Genomic DNA, 16,445 nt, shown 5'->3' with positions numbered 1-16,445 from the left:
GAATTACACGTTTTCTGTGTAGTATTTTAATCATCTTTGTTACGGGGAATTTAGGGGCAGAGTATAGATGAAACAGACACATGACTATTCTATGGCTTGATATGAGCCCCTCTCGCACTCAGTCAATGAATCACGCTTTAGCTCACTTGAGTCACACATAAAATGTATTAATAAACGTACGATGGAAATATAAAAGAATGAAAAAAAAAAAATCAGTTGAAATCTAATTCTTGTGCAAAAGCGCATTTATAGTACAATACGTTTGCTTTGTGTTATTGTTTTTTTTCTGTGGAGTTGAAACTAATATAAATTTTGCATTATTTTTCGTATGTACAATTTTGGTATATTTTTGTAAGGTACTTTGTGTTCTCGTACAATATCATCATTTGTCTCTTTCTCTCTCTTTCTCTCGCTCTCTCTCTCTCTTTCTTTTCTTTTCTTTTTTTTTTTAATATTTATAATTTTTATCTACATTCCTTGAAACAAAAACAAAAAAATTAAGCACAAACAAGCAAGCAAACAAACAATAGAATAAGCAAAAATTTAAACAAAAGATGGGTTCAAAACCTAGTAAAATTATTAATCATGGAAACGACACAAAAAGAAAAAGAAAAAGAAATACAGTGATTCGGTCAAAGAATACGCAAGAAGATATAATTTCTCATGCCACAAATAATAATGATTCACTACCAAAGCAGTTGATTGACGAAAAGAAGCCAACGATAAACAATGCTACGGTAGCAAGTAAAAACTCATTCTATGATCCATTAAAACACCATCCTCGACGTAGTCGACTACCTTCTTCTTCTTCACGCAGTAATAAGGATGATCATCATATTCAATCCAAAATCAGCAGTGGCTGGACAGCTTTATCGAATGATCCATTTTCACAAATCGATGTAAACACCTCCACATTTACTCTAGGCACTGAAAATTCAACCATCTCCAGAAAATCCATTTATCCCGCAGCACCCCTCGAAGACAATCTATTTTCATATACTCAGCCACAATCCAGTCCTTCTTCTTCTTCTTCTTCTACAGCACACCTTCAAAAACAACTCAACCTCTATCCTTTCAAATCGTATCGCCTCATCAAGGAAGCCTTTCAAAAGGCGCAGCTTAAAAATGATCCTGAGCACTGGTTTCAGTTTTACGGAGCGATGGAGAAATATGCAACCGAATCACATGACCCTGTTGCCATTGTCTACCTTGCCATGTGTCTCATTTCTGGTCTCGGCTGCGACACCCAAGTACAACGTGGATTTGATTTATTAAAAAAGCATCCGTCTTGCGAGACAAGCTATGTTCTTGGTCACTGCTGTCTCGATGGATTACCCATTCAGGCACCCCATACCATTCAAGAAGTCGATAAATTCATGGCCTTTGACTACTTTAAAAGAGCCGCCCATGATTATGAACCGACCAACGAATCGATCGCGACCACCATCGCCGAGGCCCAGTGTCGACTGGCTCGTATGTTATTCCAAGGCGAAGGTGTCCAGCAGAATTCAAAAGAAGCCTTTGACTATTTAATGAAAAGTGCCGAGAATAACAATAGGTAATCCAGCACGAGAACAGCCCCACTGTACTCACTTCTTCCTTAGGTATGCACAATTCCTGGTGGGTGTTCATTATGAATGTGGATCGGATATTCCTCAAGATCTCGAAAAAGCAAAATGGTATTATGAAAAGAGTGCTCACCAAGGATTTCCGGATGCTCAAGCAGCTCTGGGAAATCGATTGGTGGTGGAAGAAAGATATGAAGAGGGCATTGGATGGCTTGAGAAAGCGGTAGAAATGGTAAATACAAATGACGGTTCTCTTCCACATGAACTGAATGATCTATCCTTAGGGCAACAGCCGTGCTCATGTCCAGCTGGGTATGATGTACGATAAAGGCATCGGAGGTATTGAACAAGACGATGCGACGGCTCTCTTTCATTACAAGACAGCTGCCAAAAACAACAATCGAGCGGCCCAATACCTCCTCGGCCTCGTCTATTACTTTGGTCGATTGGGTCTTTCGCGTAATCCAAGGGAGGCGATCCAGTGGATTCGACAGGCCGCTGTGGCCGGCTACCCTTATGCCCAGCGTGTCCTCGGTCAGTTCTATCAGCAGGAAGGAAGAAATGAACGGGAGGCCATTCGGTGGTACAAACGGGCGGCGATCAACAAGGACATGATCGCCCTCGATCTCCTCGGCCGATGCTACCAGCACGGCATCGGGGTCGAGATCGATCTTCACAAGGCATTGGCGTATTATGCCAAGGCGGCCGAGGTCAAGGACAGTCCGCATGTGTACTATGCCAAAATGGACCAAGCCTTGCTCCTCCAGCATCTCGGTCGACACCTGGACGCTTTCAAGATCCATACGGACATCGTACACGACGCAGACCCGGTACGTGATAAGGAACCGATCGAGATCGCCAAGCTTTCTTTGGGTCGCTATCATCTAAGGAATGATATCCAAGGCATACCCCACAATCCGGCCCTTTCCTTTCAACTCTGGACCGAGTTGGTCGAGACGACGCAGCATCCGGATGCCTTTTATTGGCTAGGCTCTTGTTATGATGAAGGTATCCCGAATGTATGTGACATCGATCGATCCAAGGCCTTTTTACTTTTCATGACGGCCGCTGAATTAGGAGATGTGGATTCCATGTTTACGGTAATTTTTGTTTTTTTTTCTTTTTCTTTTCTTCTTCTTCTCACTCCATGATGTCAAAGGTCGCAGGCATGATGTCAAACTATGCAGTGCCTCACAAGGGGCCTGCAGATGCTTTCCCTTGGTACCAAAAGGCAGCTGAAAAGGGCCATGCCAGAGCGATGTATGCCCTCGGTCTCTGTTTTCATAAAGGAATCGGTATGGACCAACCTGACCTCGACACCGCGCTCGAATGGCTTGAACGCGCTGCAAAGCAAGGTGTGGTTGAGGCCATGTCCCAGATAGCAAAGATTTATCTTCAGTTGAGAAACAGAGAAGGACACTTTATCAAGGCGATCCAGTGGTTAAAAAGAGCAGCAGATCAAGAAGATGTCTATGCCCAAAGAGAATTAGGCAAGATCTACTTGTCTGAAGAAGGCACGATGACGAATCATACCATGGCTTTCCAACTTTTGACAAGAGCCTCTTTAAAGAACGATGCTGAAGCCATGTCTTTTCTTGGTCACTGTTATCGAAAAGGAACGGGTGTCGACAAGGACTTGGACATGGCCGCAGAATATTATTTGAAATCGGCTTCTTTAGGCTATGCTTTGTAAGTTAAATAGAAAAAGAAAAACGTATGGATTAACGATGGATGCTAGTGCCTACTCTGCCGCTGCAGAACTGTATTATGAAATGGGTCATTTTGAACTGGCCTATGATTATTATCTGCTGGCCTCCAAGGTCCCAGGGATTACACATACCAAGACTGGGATGACGGCCCGATTGATGGTGGCCCGATTGACACTCGGTTACATTCCGACCAATAACCAAAGGGCGCTTGTTCTTTTAAAGAAATCGATTGAATCCAGTGAGACAAAAGCAACGAGTACTGCAGAAGCCTTTGAGATATTGTTCAACTTGGCTTTTCAAGATCAATTTACTTTAGCATTTGAGCCCCTGGGTAAGACCACACCTACTTTATTTTATTGGATGTCGACTTACTTTCAATAGGCTACTGTTATCTCAACGGACTTGGTACCGAAGCCAATCTGACCCAATCCTTGTTTTGGATTCGAAAAGCGGCTGAAGAAACCAAGGAGAGCACGGCCTATTTCCGTCTTTACGAAATCTTCTCACAGCGTTCAGAGATCCCACTGGCCCTCTCTTACCTCCGTCAAAGTGCTGACCTGGGCCATACCGAAGCACAATACCGCCTGGGCATCATCTACCTTCGAGGTGACTTTGGGTTCTTACGGGACGAACGAGCGGCCACCGATTTCCTCAAGCTCTCGGCCTCCAAGCTCCATCCTGAAAGCATCTGGACCCTTTCCCAAATGGCAGCCTCGATCGGCCAAGATGAACTCCGATTGGAATACCAAAAGAGTGCGGCTGCCTTGGGCCATGTGCTGGCCATGCGCGAGCTCGGTCAACATTACCTCAAACAGTTGACAGCACCCTTTGTGAGCGCGCTCGTTCAACAAACATCGCTCGACGAAGCCCTCAGGTACCTTCACATGGCCGCAGACCTGGATGATGCCGAATCACTGATTCTCTTGGGTAAAACCTATGCCAACTGTACAAAGACCCATCTCAAGTTTTCCAATTTACAAAACACCTTACCCACACCTACCGACACACACAGCTTTTCGGATGAGGAAGAGATCGATCCACGATGGCAGTCGGAAGAAGACGAAAAGGCGCTGGCGATTCAGTGCTTTGAAAGAGCCTCGGCCCTCGGCAACCTCGAAGCCACGGTGTATGCGGCCGAAGCCTGGCATGAGCAAAAACAGTATGCGGCCGCCCTCGATTATTTCCAAAAGGCGGCTGCTCAAGGTCATGTTTTGGCTCGTTTCTTTTGTGCACGTTACTGTATCGAAGGCTTTGGTGGTATTCCTGTGGATCATGAAAAAGGATTCAAGGTAGGCTTTTGTCCTTTACCCTGCCTGTTTTACTCATTTTGATTTTAGGAACTGTTGATATGTGCTAGTGAGCTCAACTGTGTTCATGCTTACAATACTTTAGGACAGTGTTATGAGAATGGGGTTGGGGTCATCAAGAACAATCAACTTGCCTATGAATGGTACCATCGTGCTGCTAAAATGACACATGACGCTGAGGCCTATTACCGTATCGCCCAAATGTATGCACAGGAATGTGTTGCTTTGCCAGAACGAGCCATGAACAAGGATTTGGAAGCCTTGAAAGTCTATCAGTTGGCTACGAATGCATCCCCCAAGGGCCACGGTCCCTCCTGCTATCAGCTCGGCCTTTACTATCTCCAAGGTATCCTCGAGGACCGTTCCGAGAGCCCACGTTTCGTTCTTCATCCCGATATCCGCCTGGCTATCGAGTACCTTCGTCAGGCGTCTGACTTGAACATCAAAGAAGCGATGGCTGAACTTGGCGTGCTCCTTTTGACGCAAGATTTCTCGCTAGAAGAGCAAGAGGAAGGCACGCGCCGACTTGGACTTGCGGCAGAGCTCGGCTCTCCCAAGGCTCAATTCCATCTTGGTCTGTTTTGTCACCGGGGCAAAGAAGAAGGAGAAGAGATCTTGATTCCTCAAGATTTTGAAAAGGCCTATGATCTGTTCTGTCGATCGGCCGCACAAAGTCATCCGGGAGCGACGTATTACCTTGCCCTGTACCATCATCACGGTATCTTTGTCGCACCCGATCCTGACATTGCCCTCGAACAATACACCATCGCGGTCGACTTGTTCAAACACAGCGAGTCATCCGAGGAGGAGCGCTGGCAGGCAGAGTACAACCTGGGCCGTCTTTTGCATCCAAAGGATCGTGACCGTGCCTATGCATTTTTCCAAGCAGCCCATGCGCATGCACCCGAAAAGTTCAAATTTCTTTCGGAAATCATGCTGGCTCGCTATCACCTTCATGGCTGGGCGGGAGTTCAGGCCCAAGTGGAAGAAGCGGCAGCGGTCTTGATTCGGTTCGCTGAACAAGAAGAGTTTGGCTACCGTGTCTTTCTTGATGTGGCACAATGTTTTGAGCGTGGCCTTGGTGTTGCACAAGATATGCAAGAGGCCTTTTATTGGTACGGACAAGTGATAGGTAAATCACTGAATGATTCAGTGACAGAGACTGGCTTTATGGATGAAGAAGATGAAGAAGATGAAGCAGAGGCGATGTTTAAATTGGCAGAATTTTATCAAAAAGGCATCGTGGTGACAGTGGATACTGAAAAAGCAGAGAGTTTATATCGTCTTGCTGCTAAAAAGGGATCAAGGAATGCACAAGAATATGTTTTGAATAATTTAAAGACAATGTCTATTTAGTCTTTCTCTTTGTATTATATTATTATTATTATTGTATTTATTATCAATTTGAAGTTTAATGTTTTGCTTGATATTTTATTTTCAAATAAAAAGTAATTTTCACATGATTTTTACTATTGGGAATAAATAATCTACAACTTTCCTCTCTTTTGTACACCCAATTCGATCAATTTAAGGAAAGCAGCAGAAAAGTCATCAAAGAACTTTTGTTGATCTTTAGCATAAAGTTCTACATATTGACGGAAAGGTTCTTCTAAAAGTGCAATGTCTGTGGGCAACATCATGATCTCATCGTCTTCATCAACAAATTGTTTGGGTCCATCCCACTTCTTTTCAACCCATTTGATGTTTAATAAAAGTTTGAAACTAGTTGAAAATAAGTCATTGTTTTTTTTAAAGGCATGGATCACTTACAATTGATTAGAGAAACGAGTAGGGTTATAAGTCCAGGGACCATCAAATCCCGATCTATCCTTGTGACAACGACCTACAGTATGAGCACCGATCAAGGCCACTGTTTCTTGAACAGTAAAACCCATACGAGAGACAAAGACATCCAATACGTGGTCTTTACCCAAGGCTCCATCAGGAAGACGACCCAAAGGAGGACAGTCGGTTTCGTTATTCTTGTCAAGACGACCACCAGTCCATTCGATGTGAGGACCTCCCATATGTTCAACAGCAACACATCCAGCAAGTCTAGGGATCACTTTAAAAAAATTTTTTTTTCTATCAACAAATAAACTTACGTCCATAAATCAGCATAAGTAATCCAAGCATGTTTAGCTTTGATTGGTTCCAAAAAGGTTCTGGCATACTCCAAACCAGCATTAGCAGGATCTTCAGCCTCAGCCTTATAACGCATAGTAGCACCATCACTACCACCATCTTTATGGTGTTGATCAAAAGTACCACTTGCATGCCATGCTAAACGAAGACTAATATAAAGTAAGAAGATCATTCTTTTCAATTGTAAAATGACATATTACACAACAGGGGCGAATGATCCATCATCGTATTCTTCATTAGGAAAAGCCTTTGCAATGTCTTCTCTCACTTGCTTGTATTTATCAGGGGAGGTTTGCGTAGTGGACATTCTTTTTTTTAATACAAGTAACTAAGGAAAAAAGAAGAAAAAAAAAAAGTTTATAACCCAGCCATTTAAAAGCAATAGACTAATTGCTGCTTATTCAATCGATTTAATTTTCACGCAGCGCAATTTCAATTACCGCACCTCCCCTTTTCTTCACATGAATCTCTCCGGCTTGTCAAGTTCAGTGGATGTGTGTTGAGGTCTTTGATTACTCCACATTATTTATTTGATTGGTCAAAATATGAATTCACATGCCTAAATTCGGTCACCGCTTTTCGTTCTTTCCTTTTTATAAAAAAGTCACACGTACCTTTTATATATGACACATCCACATTACACACACTCTCTCTTTTCCATTCTTATTTTTTATTATGTCTGATAACGTAGCTCATGCTCTCTCTGGTAAGAAATCCATCGATAGTAACTTGCAGAAAGAGTCAATCTATTTCAAATAGGTGCTGGTGGAGGTATTGTCTCTATGGCATTGACCTATCCTCTTGTCTCTATCAGTTCTCGTCTTCAAGTACAAAAGAATGATACTGAAAAAGATGCATACAAGGTAATTTATTGAATCGTGTCCATAAAAACAAGGATTGAAACCTTTCTATAGAATACATTAGATGCATTTTTCAAAATCCTTGCTAAAGAAGGACCCAAAGGTTTATACTCGTAAATATCTCACTCGATCCTCTTTCTTTTGTTATTCACCAATTTTTATAGTGGTTTGAGCTCTGGTATTTTCGGTATAGCCGTGACAAATGGTAAAATAGATACTCTTTAAAAACACGGTATTTGTGTTCTATTTTTATTCAATCTATCCATCAGGTGTCTATTATTATTGTTACGAAGCTGTCAAGGCCATTTTTGAAAAGGCAAAAGGCAAGGGTAAGCCTATGAGCACGTCTGAATCCATGATATCTGGTGCACTTGCTGGTTGTGCTGTTGTCTTGGCTACCCATCCTATCTGGACTGTGAATGTAATTCGTTTTGATGATAAAAACCATGGCTCTCATCTTTTTTGATAGACACGTTTGACTGTAAAAAAGGGTGTTGAAGGAGATGAAAAGAAATCAAAGGCCAATGCGATCGCTGTCGGTCTTCATATTCTCAAGACAGAAGGTCTCGCTGGCCTCTATGCTGGTGTTGGTGCTGCTCTGGTGCTGGTCATCAACCCCATCATCCAGTACACAGTTTTTGAACAAGCCAAGAATAAGCTCTCTAAGCTCAAGAGCCTTGGTAACCTCGATTTCTTCCTTTTGGGTGCCTTCTCTAAACTCTGTGCAACTGCCATCACTTACCCATACATGTAAGTCGCTGTAATAGAAAGGATCGTGTCTAATATGTTCAAAGTGTCATCAAGTCTCGTATGCAAGTGAGCCAACAAGGCGAAGAAAAGTATGAATCCATTGCAGATGGATTTAAAAAGATCATTGCCTCTGAAGGCATCGTTGGTCTCTATAAGGGTATCTCTTCCAAGATCGTTCAGTCTGTGCTCTCTGCTGCCTTCTTGTTTTTGGCAAAGGAAGTCTTGTTTGATTGGTCTGTGTGGGTCCTTGTGCTTATCGGCGCTCGTAAGCGTGCTGCTGTTAAATCTGCTTGAAACTTTTATAATGATTAATTGGAGTATGTGCTTTGAACAATGCAAAATAAAGTAATACTTAGAATACAGTATTTAAATTCATAATAAAGTACCTAAACTGAAAACAAACGTTTTTTTTTAAAAAAAAAAGGAGAGCCCTGTTGTTTTGGCTGTATCGACTTTTTTGTTTATTTTTTGTTTACTGAGCGTACTTGTTTTAAGCCCAATAAGTAGATCTTAAATATCGCAGTCTTTTGAATCGGCACTTTGAACCGTTCTTTATTGTCTTTGTGAAACTCTTTTTTCCATGATCTGAATCATCATCAACACTTTTCTTTCTATTGTTTTTAAATAAGAATCAACCACTTGTCTTTTTATCAGCCAACAACCATCATTCATTTCAATCATCTATCCGCATTTATACCTCTTCCAATGTCGTATGCGCCTTCTGTATTCAGGTCCGAAGATCATAGCGGATATTGTATATTTCCAGCCATAGATGTTTGACATGTCACACTTGAATCTAAGAACAAAAAGCCCATTTTTTAATTTTTTTTTTCTCTCCCCTTTTTTTCTTTCTATCTGGTTTCCCAAAAAAAAAGTTGGGTTATTAAAGTAAGTTGAATCAGACGCGTCTTTTTTTTTCTAAAAAGTGACCTTTCTTTTTGTCTTGGTAAGCAGATGTCAAAGGAATTCAAACCGACTACATGGCAGGCCATTCATAACGCTTCACTTCCAGCAGAAGGCGCTGGTAATCAAACCTTTGATAACCGTGTTTTGGCTGGTGCCGCTCTTGGTATCCCTGCTTTCATCACCTACTACCTCGGCTTCGGTGTCTGGTTCTTTTTGATCCTGACCGTTCTCTTGTTCCTTCCCATCTTGGCCTGTACCATCTATCTCTTTTCTCGATTTGCTCCTCGTTACCGAAACAACATCCCTCTCCCCGGAAAGCCCATCGAATCCTATTTGACCTTCCATGACGCTGAACTCAAGGCTCAATATCACGGCCGTAACAAGATTCCGATGGAAACCTTTTTCGAAGCTTACTTTGTTGGCAAGGTTGACTTCAACGGAGATCCTTTGGAAATCATGGAACTTCGTCATGACTGGGCCGCTTTCCAATTCACCTTGGGTCAATTCAAGTTCTTCTTGACCCAGTGGTTACCCGAGACCTTTTGGCACTCGCGTGAACAGGATGAAAACCAGGTGCGTGATCACTATGATCGTGGTAATGACTTTTATGAGGCCTTCTTGGGTACACCCATGGTCTACACCTCTGGTATCATCTCGGATCCTACGAGACGCGAAACATTGGAAGAAATGCAAGATAACAAGATGAAATTGATTTGTGAAAAGCTCCATATGAAGGAAGGTGATAAGCATCTGGACATTGGCTGTGGCTGGGGTACCTTGGCTGCTTTTGCTTCCAAACACTATAGTACTCAATCCACTGGTGTCACTTTGGCTCGTAATCAAGTTGCCTTTGGCGAAAAGCGTATTGAAGAATGGGGTGTCAAGGATAAGGCTAACCTTCTCTGTATGGATTACCGTGATATTCCAAAGTCTCAAAAATTCGACAAGATTACGGTAAGTTTTATTTTCATGTGTTGGTTGGTTGGTTTTAATTCGATTAGGCTGTCGAAATGGCTGAGCACGTCGGTCTTCGTCGTTTCCATATTTTCCTTAATGAAGTACGTGAACTCTTGGAAGATGATGGTCTTTTCTACATGCAAGTAGCTGGATTAAGAGCCACCTGGCAATATGAAGATTTCATTTGGTAAGACAAGACGGATTTAATCCTACAGAAACGGATGCTGATACACTGTTTTTGCAGGGGTTTGTTTATGGCTAAATATATTTTCCCTGGTGCTGATGCCTCCACTCCTTTATACTGGTACATCAAGCAACTTGAAACCGCTGGCTTCGAAATCCATAATGTAGATACCGTTGGTGTTCATTATTCTGCTACTCTCGAAAGATGGTATGAGAATTGGATGAAGAACAAGGATGCTATGAAGGAGAAATATGGAGACAAGATTGTTCGTATTTGGGAAATCTTCCTTTCTTGGTCTGTCATCATCTCTCGCCAAGGAAGTGCCACTTGTTTCCAAATCGTTGCCAACAAGAACCGCAACTCCTTTGACCGTGCCGCATTAATCTGTAATCGTACTAACCCCAGCAGCTGGACCAGCAAGCGCGGTTAAAATTAAAATAATAAACACTATGTATATTTGATGTGTGTAGTTTATTTAAAGAGAATTCAAATTTATTCATTTCCTAACTGGTATCTGTGCATCTCCATACAAAAGCATGATTGTTCGTATCCACTGCAATAATAGTACGTGTATCCGCCGAACAAGATACATCTCGAATAAGCTGATCTGACATTTCGTGGGATAAAATCTAGAAATGAAACACGTTTCATTTTGAATTCTTCATTGAACATAATCAACTTACTTGAATGGGTTCGAATATCTCTTTACTACCATCTGGTAACGTCTCACTCTCTATACCATCACCAATGTTAAATATACGAATGTTTCCTTCGTAATCTCCAGCAATGAGAACTTTTTGATCTATTATTTAACGTGTTAGATGATGAAAATGCGTATATACACCTATATCTTTTTCTATCAACATACTATTCAGTTCAATTACTTTGTATCGCAAGCCAGTACATTCTTGAGCATCTGGCCAACTCAATGATTTATGAATTTCAATATCGTTCGGTGTGCTTTTCCTCAGATTCCATACGACAATTTCCATGTCTGCAGAACCGCGTGAAACTAATAAAAGCAAGTTAATCGCATAAGCATTCAGTTTGTTGTTCACCTCGTTTTACCAACGTAATTGTATAGTGGATCCTCTTTAATACTGTCTTGTCCAAGGACATGCATATCATCTATATAGCCCTCATGCCACTCACTTCCAGATGGATAAATAGTTGTTGGGCGTATCGTTGTGATCTTTTCTTCTTCGTGCTGTTCTGATATGGATTTAAATTTCTCTATTTGTTCAGATGTTAATTGGTAGCGCACCAGATTACCATCAGAGCAACCAACCATCACAGTAGATAAATTATAAGACACGCTTAAAGCAGATGGTTCTCCAACATGAGAAGGTAATACAAATTTGGCGAGACACCTGAAGAGCGACATTTTAGTTTACTAGCAGTACATCCTGTTTGGTTAGACTTACATTGAGTCGTCGGATTCACTTGTTGAAGATCCAATATCCCACAGACGTACCGTTTTATCAGCAGAGGCACCTAGACGCAAATGAGTTGCTCTATTTCAGATTTATTTATTTTTGGGCTTACTGAATAACCACCTGGGTTCAGTTTTACTAAACACCAGCTTCAAAATGGGTCCTTTGTGTCCAAACAGATAACGATAACATTCATTTTGTAAAGGATTTAATAGTTTGATGGATCCCAGTCGTCCAGCTACAGCTAAAATATTACATATTCCTACTTCCTCATCATCCTTTGAATCCTCTGCTACTGGTAATGTTGTCCAAGCCATCGTGTAAAAAATCTCTTGTATCTCAGAGTGTGTGTACTTTTTGGTATATTTTCCCTGTTGAATGTCCAAGAATAAGACACTATAGGATCCAGCCAGTGCAGCTACATCTGTTTGCACTTTGCCAGGGAATTTAGGTTCAAACTCACAGCACCAAATATCCTTTGATTGGCTGTTTTCATCCTCTTTTGATGTTTGTACGGGTACGTTAATGTTTGTGTGTCCTTCGATAATAAATGCTAGTTTGTATTTTCCATCTAAATAACAAATGAGTATGTGTACTACTGCTTCTATATAAAGACAAAACATACTTGTAAGTGGAAGAGCATTGCCGTTAAGTCTAACAATATTTTTTCTCTTGTGTTTTCTTGGTTGCTTTTCTTTTTCCTTCTTTTCTTTGTCCTGTTTTTCCTTCTTCTTTCCTTTCTTGGATTTGACTTTTTTGTTTATACCTTTAGTATCATTCGCTTTACTTTTTTCTATTCTAGCGTCCTTCGATTTGCTGATTTCCTCTTTCTGTATTGGCTTTAAACCTGAACGTGTCATGATTCTCCTTCCGGTTCGCTGACCATTACCGTCTCTTTTTCTGATAATGTTCTTTAATGAAACGTCAACGAAATTCCTGTCAATCACATTCTTCTTTTTTTCAGGGGGATTTTCTAATTTCTTGGTCGTTTCACTTTCTGAATCACCGTCGCCTTCAATTCCACTATCGTCCTCGCTCAATCGACTGGTCTGTTTTGTCGGTTTACTCTTTGATTGTTCATTTCTCTCTCTAGACCTTTTTTTAGACTGACCGTGTTTTTTAGCAGAATCATTTTCATCGCTTGATTCGTCTGAATTACTTGCAGACTCTTGTACTTTGGCCTTCTTTACAGCTCGTCCTGATTTGCTCTTTTTGACAATCACTTGGCTTTCTACAATGTCATCTTCATTGGAAATGGCAAGTGAATGTGTGTCCTCAACAAGCGTGTCAACATTTATTTCTTCCATGGAGTCAGCATTTTCAGAAAACGATGTTTCCATTGCATCGGGTGACTGTGGTCGCTTTATCGGCATTTTTTCGGAAAAGAAAAAGAAAAAGAAAAAAGAACAAAATGATTTGTATTTAAAAAGAGGGGGAAATTGGGCTTCTTGCCAAGTGGCTTATCACATAGAACAATGGAAAATAAGCGCGTGACGATAAAACGCGTATTTTACAAATATTTTTCGCTTCCTTTTATTATTTAGAGACAATTTTATTCATTATCCTTCCCAGTGAACTAATTTTTTAAAGATTAATTTGTGTTTCACATAATCAAATAATCAAATTTACCAGGCAATTGATTTCCAGGGACGAATAGTCTCTCAACACCGTCCTTTGTGATAACTGCCATACGAATAACACCTCCTGATGATCCATCGCGAGACATGGCGAGTGCCAAGGCTGTAAATAAATAGACGAATTAGACAACTGGTGATCCAATGACAGAATAAAACTTACAATTCTTGACAAACTCTTCACACTCTTCACGTGTCATATCGTCTTTATACTTTGCATCACAATAACCATAAATATACGTTGATCCAGATCCTATTAGTTGTATTTTTTAAATGGAATTCAATTGATCTTTATCTATCATTCACGTACCACCAATAGCAAATGGCGCCTTATGCAAAGATCCTCCAAGAGGTACATTATATACCGAAGGTCCATCTTTTTCGTCCCAACCGGCAACAATAATACCTGCCATCAAATTATCCTTATTTTGATAACATAATTCTTGAAACAAAGCACTTGCTGTACGAACAGAAGGCGCTTCATCTTCGTTGACACTGTAAAAAGAGATAAGCTTTTGTTTTTCTTTTACATTCAACGGCATCAAAGTCTCAGTCAAAAAATTACCTATACATTTGAAGATAATAGTGTACAATGTCAGCGATAGCTTGCGTATCAGCAGCTGAGCCCGATCGACAACAATAAATTTTGTCATGTACTTTTGTTAATTTGTCTGTTACTCTGTTGGCAATATAAGCACCAGTTGTTGTACGTGAATCAGCACCAAGAATAACACCATCTTTGTAAGCAACTGCCATAATGGAAGTCTATTAGCAATTTTTTTAAAAAAACACACATTAGCTATGGTTGATTTCAATTTCATATAAAGATAGACCTACACCGAGGTTGACTTCTCCCTTTTTGAGACTCATTTCTTTTCTATGTATTGGTTTAATTAGTAATAAATAGAAAAAAAAAAAGAGAGGACAATCGACTTGCTTTATGTTCAAAGCTGACGCGTCTGAACTCAGCAGAGTATGATGACATCAAAAAATAACTGAAATTTGTGATTGGATGTAATTTTAATCTCCGAGAAGGCATATAAGAGTGTGCCTGAAAGTGTTTTGTTCTTTTCGTGGCGAATACCCATATGTGACCAATTATAAGCATAGAGATGTCAGTACTTGAACATATTATGAATATTGGCTCATTCTTGGTGTACTCTTGGCTAAATGAGTTCGTCTTTTATTTGGTGTATGTGGTTTAAAATGAAAGTAGATCTTTAGTCTCTTTTAAGACATCAGATGCTCAACCTTCTTCTTACCTGCCAAAGTCAGTGAAAGTCATGTGTTACTCATATATAAATTGAGTGCATGTCATTATCATCGAGCATCTGGCGATATCATTCATGCTCAATTAATACTAATATATAATGTTTTACGCGTATGGAAATTACCGCATTATTTATGTAGTAAGGCAAGGATTACAAGACAGCTAACAAATAGCATATCGATGGTGTTTATTGTACTTGTGCTAAAAACCTAAGGATTTGTTCTTTATTGTTTACATTGTGGAATCTTGTTTGATCCAACAAGGTAATTACATACATTTTTCTTCGTCTTGGAATGACCTTTAATATTAATACGGCTAAGAGAGAAGCCGGAGCAGAGACCGCGTTTTGAGCAATCGATGTTAACGATAGGTAAGTCCTTTGCAGATGTTGTTCTATTTTAGCATCAGAATGTATGAGTATCATGATTTACGCCTTTCTTTTTGTTTTGTTTTCTAAGCTTACCCAGATATATTATCAATAACAACGTTTTTGATATTCAAAGAAGCATCGTTATGACAGTTCTTGTTTTGCTCACAAAAGTAATGGGTTGTAATAGCTACAGGGTTTTCAGCACCAACCAAAACGACATTTTGAAATTTGACATCTTCAACGGTTCCTTTTCCGCCAGGCACCGTCTTGATTCGGATACCATTTTGACATTGATGGCATTGATTGTTTAAAAAGTGAACATTCTTGACATAGTCTGGTTGAGAACCTCGACCAAGGGATCCAATACTGAAACCGTGGCCTTCGACACACTTGATATTAGTGACCGTCAAGTTCGTGACGCCAGCGTTGACTGCTGTACAGTCATCGCCCACAATGAGCTCAGAGTTTCTAAAGATAATGTTTTTGGACCAAGCGACACCCCAAGCGTCGGTGTTTCTGGCGAAATTGGAATTAGTGGAGCGGGTGCGAAGGTAGATGTTTTCAAAGACGACATTGTCAGAACCAGTGACAGCAATGTGTCCTCGAGGAGCATTGATGATTCTAAAGTTACCAAAGACTGAATTGGTGGCAGTTGTACGAAGAACGATGGGTGCTGTATTGTCTTTTCTGTCGTACCTATATTGCTATAAATTAATCGCGTGTCGTCTTGAAAGTATTTTTTTACTCCCTTACCAGGATTGACCATTGCCTGTAATGGTGCCGCCACCGTAAAGCTTGATATGGTCACCACTAAGCTCTAAATAGGCAGATCCACCCTTGTACTTGGTATTAAATGGAGGAAGAATAATGCGACCAGCAAAGTTAATATTGACATTCTTTAATCCGCTGATTTTAATCAGACTCTTGGGATAGTATGTCTTGCCTCTTGGGAAGTGAACAGTACCGCCGTTCTTACAGTCATTGAATGCTTGAGTGATAGAAATCGAGTCGTCTGATTTATTGTTTTGAACAACACAGGTTTTAGCGGCAGCGCTTGAGGCTAAAAGGAGTGTGGCGAGCAAGGAAAGGGTAGTAGAGAATATTTGAACCATTTCGTTCTGAAAAGGTACAAGTACAATAAAAGAATGGAAAAGTATAAATTTGAAATTAATGATGATTACATCGCTTGTATTTATACTATGTTCTGATATTATTAATACCAGACAAAGACACACGCGTATAAACCAAATATCTGAAATTCTCTTACCATTACTGAGTAAATTGGTTAATTTAATGTTGTACAATATCAATTGAGTAGCACAGGCCTGTTTGCCATAGGAAAATGAGAAGAA

At 40.5% G+C, this 16,445-nt stretch overlaps 7 protein-coding genes across 7 annotated transcripts; 3 read left to right on the top strand and 4 right to left on the bottom strand.

Annotated features, from left to right (window-relative positions):
* Positions 1-554: 554 nt before the first annotated feature.
* RO3G_05855 (uncharacterized protein) lies at positions 555-5,940 on the top strand (the record flags this gene model as incomplete). Its single annotated transcript, XM_067660445.1, has 8 exons — positions 555-570; positions 742-1,558; positions 1,605-1,800; positions 1,853-2,668; positions 2,728-3,257; positions 3,307-3,608; positions 3,659-4,566; positions 4,615-5,940. The coding sequence occupies 8 exons, from the start codon at positions 555-557 to the stop codon at positions 5,938-5,940; spliced, it is 4,911 nt and encodes a 1,636-aa protein (XP_067516546.1).
* A 131-nt stretch (positions 5,941-6,071) lies between these two features.
* Positions 6,072-7,036, bottom strand: RO3G_05854 (uncharacterized protein; the record flags this gene model as incomplete). The annotated part of the gene is made up of 4 exons (XM_067660444.1): positions 6,072-6,306; positions 6,355-6,639; positions 6,690-6,878; positions 6,930-7,036. The coding sequence occupies 4 exons, from the start codon at positions 7,034-7,036 to the stop codon at positions 6,072-6,074; spliced, it is 816 nt and encodes a 271-aa protein (XP_067516545.1).
* A 368-nt stretch (positions 7,037-7,404) lies between these two features.
* RO3G_05853 (uncharacterized protein) lies at positions 7,405-8,633 on the top strand (the record flags this gene model as incomplete). Its single annotated transcript, XM_067660443.1, has 7 exons — positions 7,405-7,435; positions 7,489-7,592; positions 7,644-7,702; positions 7,754-7,794; positions 7,859-8,010; positions 8,059-8,339; positions 8,384-8,633. 7 exons carry the CDS (start codon positions 7,405-7,407, stop codon positions 8,631-8,633), a joined length of 918 nt encoding a protein of 305 aa, XP_067516544.1.
* A 660-nt stretch (positions 8,634-9,293) lies between these two features.
* On the top strand, positions 9,294-10,816 carry RO3G_05852 (uncharacterized protein; the record flags this gene model as incomplete). Its single annotated transcript, XM_067660442.1, has 3 exons — positions 9,294-10,199; positions 10,247-10,389; positions 10,447-10,816. The coding sequence occupies 3 exons, from the start codon at positions 9,294-9,296 to the stop codon at positions 10,814-10,816; spliced, it is 1,419 nt and encodes a 472-aa protein (XP_067516543.1).
* Positions 10,817-11,119: 303 nt separating this feature from the next.
* On the bottom strand, positions 11,120-12,679 carry RO3G_05851 (uncharacterized protein; the record flags this gene model as incomplete). Its single annotated transcript, XM_067660441.1, has 6 exons — positions 11,120-11,188; positions 11,271-11,398; positions 11,455-11,756; positions 11,811-11,880; positions 11,932-12,390; positions 12,586-12,679. 6 exons carry the CDS (start codon positions 12,677-12,679, stop codon positions 11,120-11,122), a joined length of 1,122 nt encoding a protein of 373 aa, XP_067516542.1.
* A 743-nt stretch (positions 12,680-13,422) lies between these two features.
* RO3G_05850 (proteasome subunit beta type-6) lies at positions 13,423-14,738 on the bottom strand (the record flags this gene model as incomplete). Its single annotated transcript, XM_067660440.1, has 6 exons — positions 13,423-13,559; positions 13,617-13,706; positions 13,764-13,948; positions 14,019-14,218; positions 14,291-14,330; positions 14,716-14,738. The coding sequence occupies 6 exons, from the start codon at positions 14,736-14,738 to the stop codon at positions 13,423-13,425; spliced, it is 675 nt and encodes a 224-aa protein (XP_067516541.1).
* Positions 14,739-14,793: 55 nt separating this feature from the next.
* Positions 14,794-16,205, bottom strand: RO3G_05849 (uncharacterized protein; the record flags this gene model as incomplete). The annotated part of the gene is made up of 4 exons (XM_067660439.1): positions 14,794-14,813; positions 14,959-15,116; positions 15,187-15,789; positions 15,847-16,205. 4 exons carry the CDS (start codon positions 16,203-16,205, stop codon positions 14,794-14,796), a joined length of 1,140 nt encoding a protein of 379 aa, XP_067516540.1.
* Between the last annotated feature and the right edge of the window lie 240 nt (positions 16,206-16,445).

Source organism: Rhizopus delemar, genomic scaffold (genome assembly GCF_000149305.1).
Source record: "Rhizopus delemar RA 99-880 supercont3.4 genomic scaffold, whole genome shotgun sequence".
In the NCBI taxonomy this organism is placed as follows: Eukaryota; Fungi; Mucoromycota; class Mucoromycetes; order Mucorales; family Rhizopodaceae; genus Rhizopus; species Rhizopus delemar.
The sequence above is the reverse complement of the archived record's forward strand: the minus strand, read 5'-3'. Positions and strand labels throughout refer to the sequence as shown.